Consider the following 942-nt stretch of genomic DNA (forward strand, 5'->3'; position numbering starts at 1 on the left):
TATATATATATATATTATCTTTGGTGTTTGCATCTCCATTAGGAAACCAGATGCCCCCTCGACCCTCGAGTGTCCAGTCGGATGGTATTTTACATTCTTCCATGGGTCAGGATAGAGGTGAGTCTTGTGACGTTTTATAAATGTTTACAATTTGGCTGCACGATTAATCAAAATAAACCTGACATTTCAATGGGACTTAGTGTGATTTTTCTAATTAAGGCTGCGATCTAATTAAATACTTAATCCGAGTGGAAGCACTGTGTTCATTTATGCGTGAGCAGCTCATGATCCAGTGTTTTCAGGGTCCCAGAGCGTCTCTGCATCTGAGTTTGAGTCGGTTTAATGTGCATTTGGGAACGCAACATGCACCAACCATCTTCCCATACTGATAATGAGAAGTGCTTTCAACAAAAGAGAAGCACTAAGGGCACCCTGCCATTTTCCATCAAAAACGTTTCATGGTTAAACATTTGAATTATATAATTTTTCTTATATACTCAATTTTATTTTGACAGTCAAATATGACCATAATTCTCTATTGTAATATTTGACTGTCAAAATAAAATTGAGTATAAAAGAAAAATGATATAATTCAAATGTTAAATCATGAAAAGCAAACTTTTGATGGAAAATTTAGATTTATTTTTATTTATTTATTTTTTATACTTTGATTTCGTACTACTACTACTCCTAAAAATTATTATTTTATAGCTGTATTGATAATTTTGTAGATTTTTTTAAAATCTAAATTATTATTATTTAAATAGGCCTACTCTTACTAATATTTTACAGTGAAATGTTACAATAGTAATTAAACTTTTTGTAATTTTTATATTTGATATTTTGATTTTGTAGTAATAATAATAACAATAAATATATTATTATATAATATTATATTATATATAAAAGTATTATTATTATTATCATATTATTGTATTATAT

At 27.9% G+C, this 942-nt stretch overlaps 1 protein-coding gene across 1 annotated transcript in view; it reads left to right on the forward strand.

Moving 5' to 3' along the window:
- LOC107689556 (AT-rich interactive domain-containing protein 1A-like) overlaps positions 1-942 on the forward strand; it is a 68852-nt gene that overhangs the window by 51677 nt on the left and 16233 nt on the right. The window contains exon 6 of the mRNA XM_016487577.1: positions 43-117. Coding sequence (XP_016343063.1) covers positions 43-117 — 75 coding nt within the window. The remainder of the gene's footprint in view (positions 1-42; positions 118-942) is intronic.

Source organism: Sinocyclocheilus anshuiensis, unplaced genomic scaffold (assembly GCF_001515605.1).
Source record: "Sinocyclocheilus anshuiensis isolate Anshui unplaced genomic scaffold, SAMN03320099.WGS_v1.1 scaffold369, whole genome shotgun sequence".
In the NCBI taxonomy this organism is placed as follows: domain Eukaryota; kingdom Metazoa; phylum Chordata; class Actinopteri; order Cypriniformes; family Cyprinidae; genus Sinocyclocheilus; species Sinocyclocheilus anshuiensis.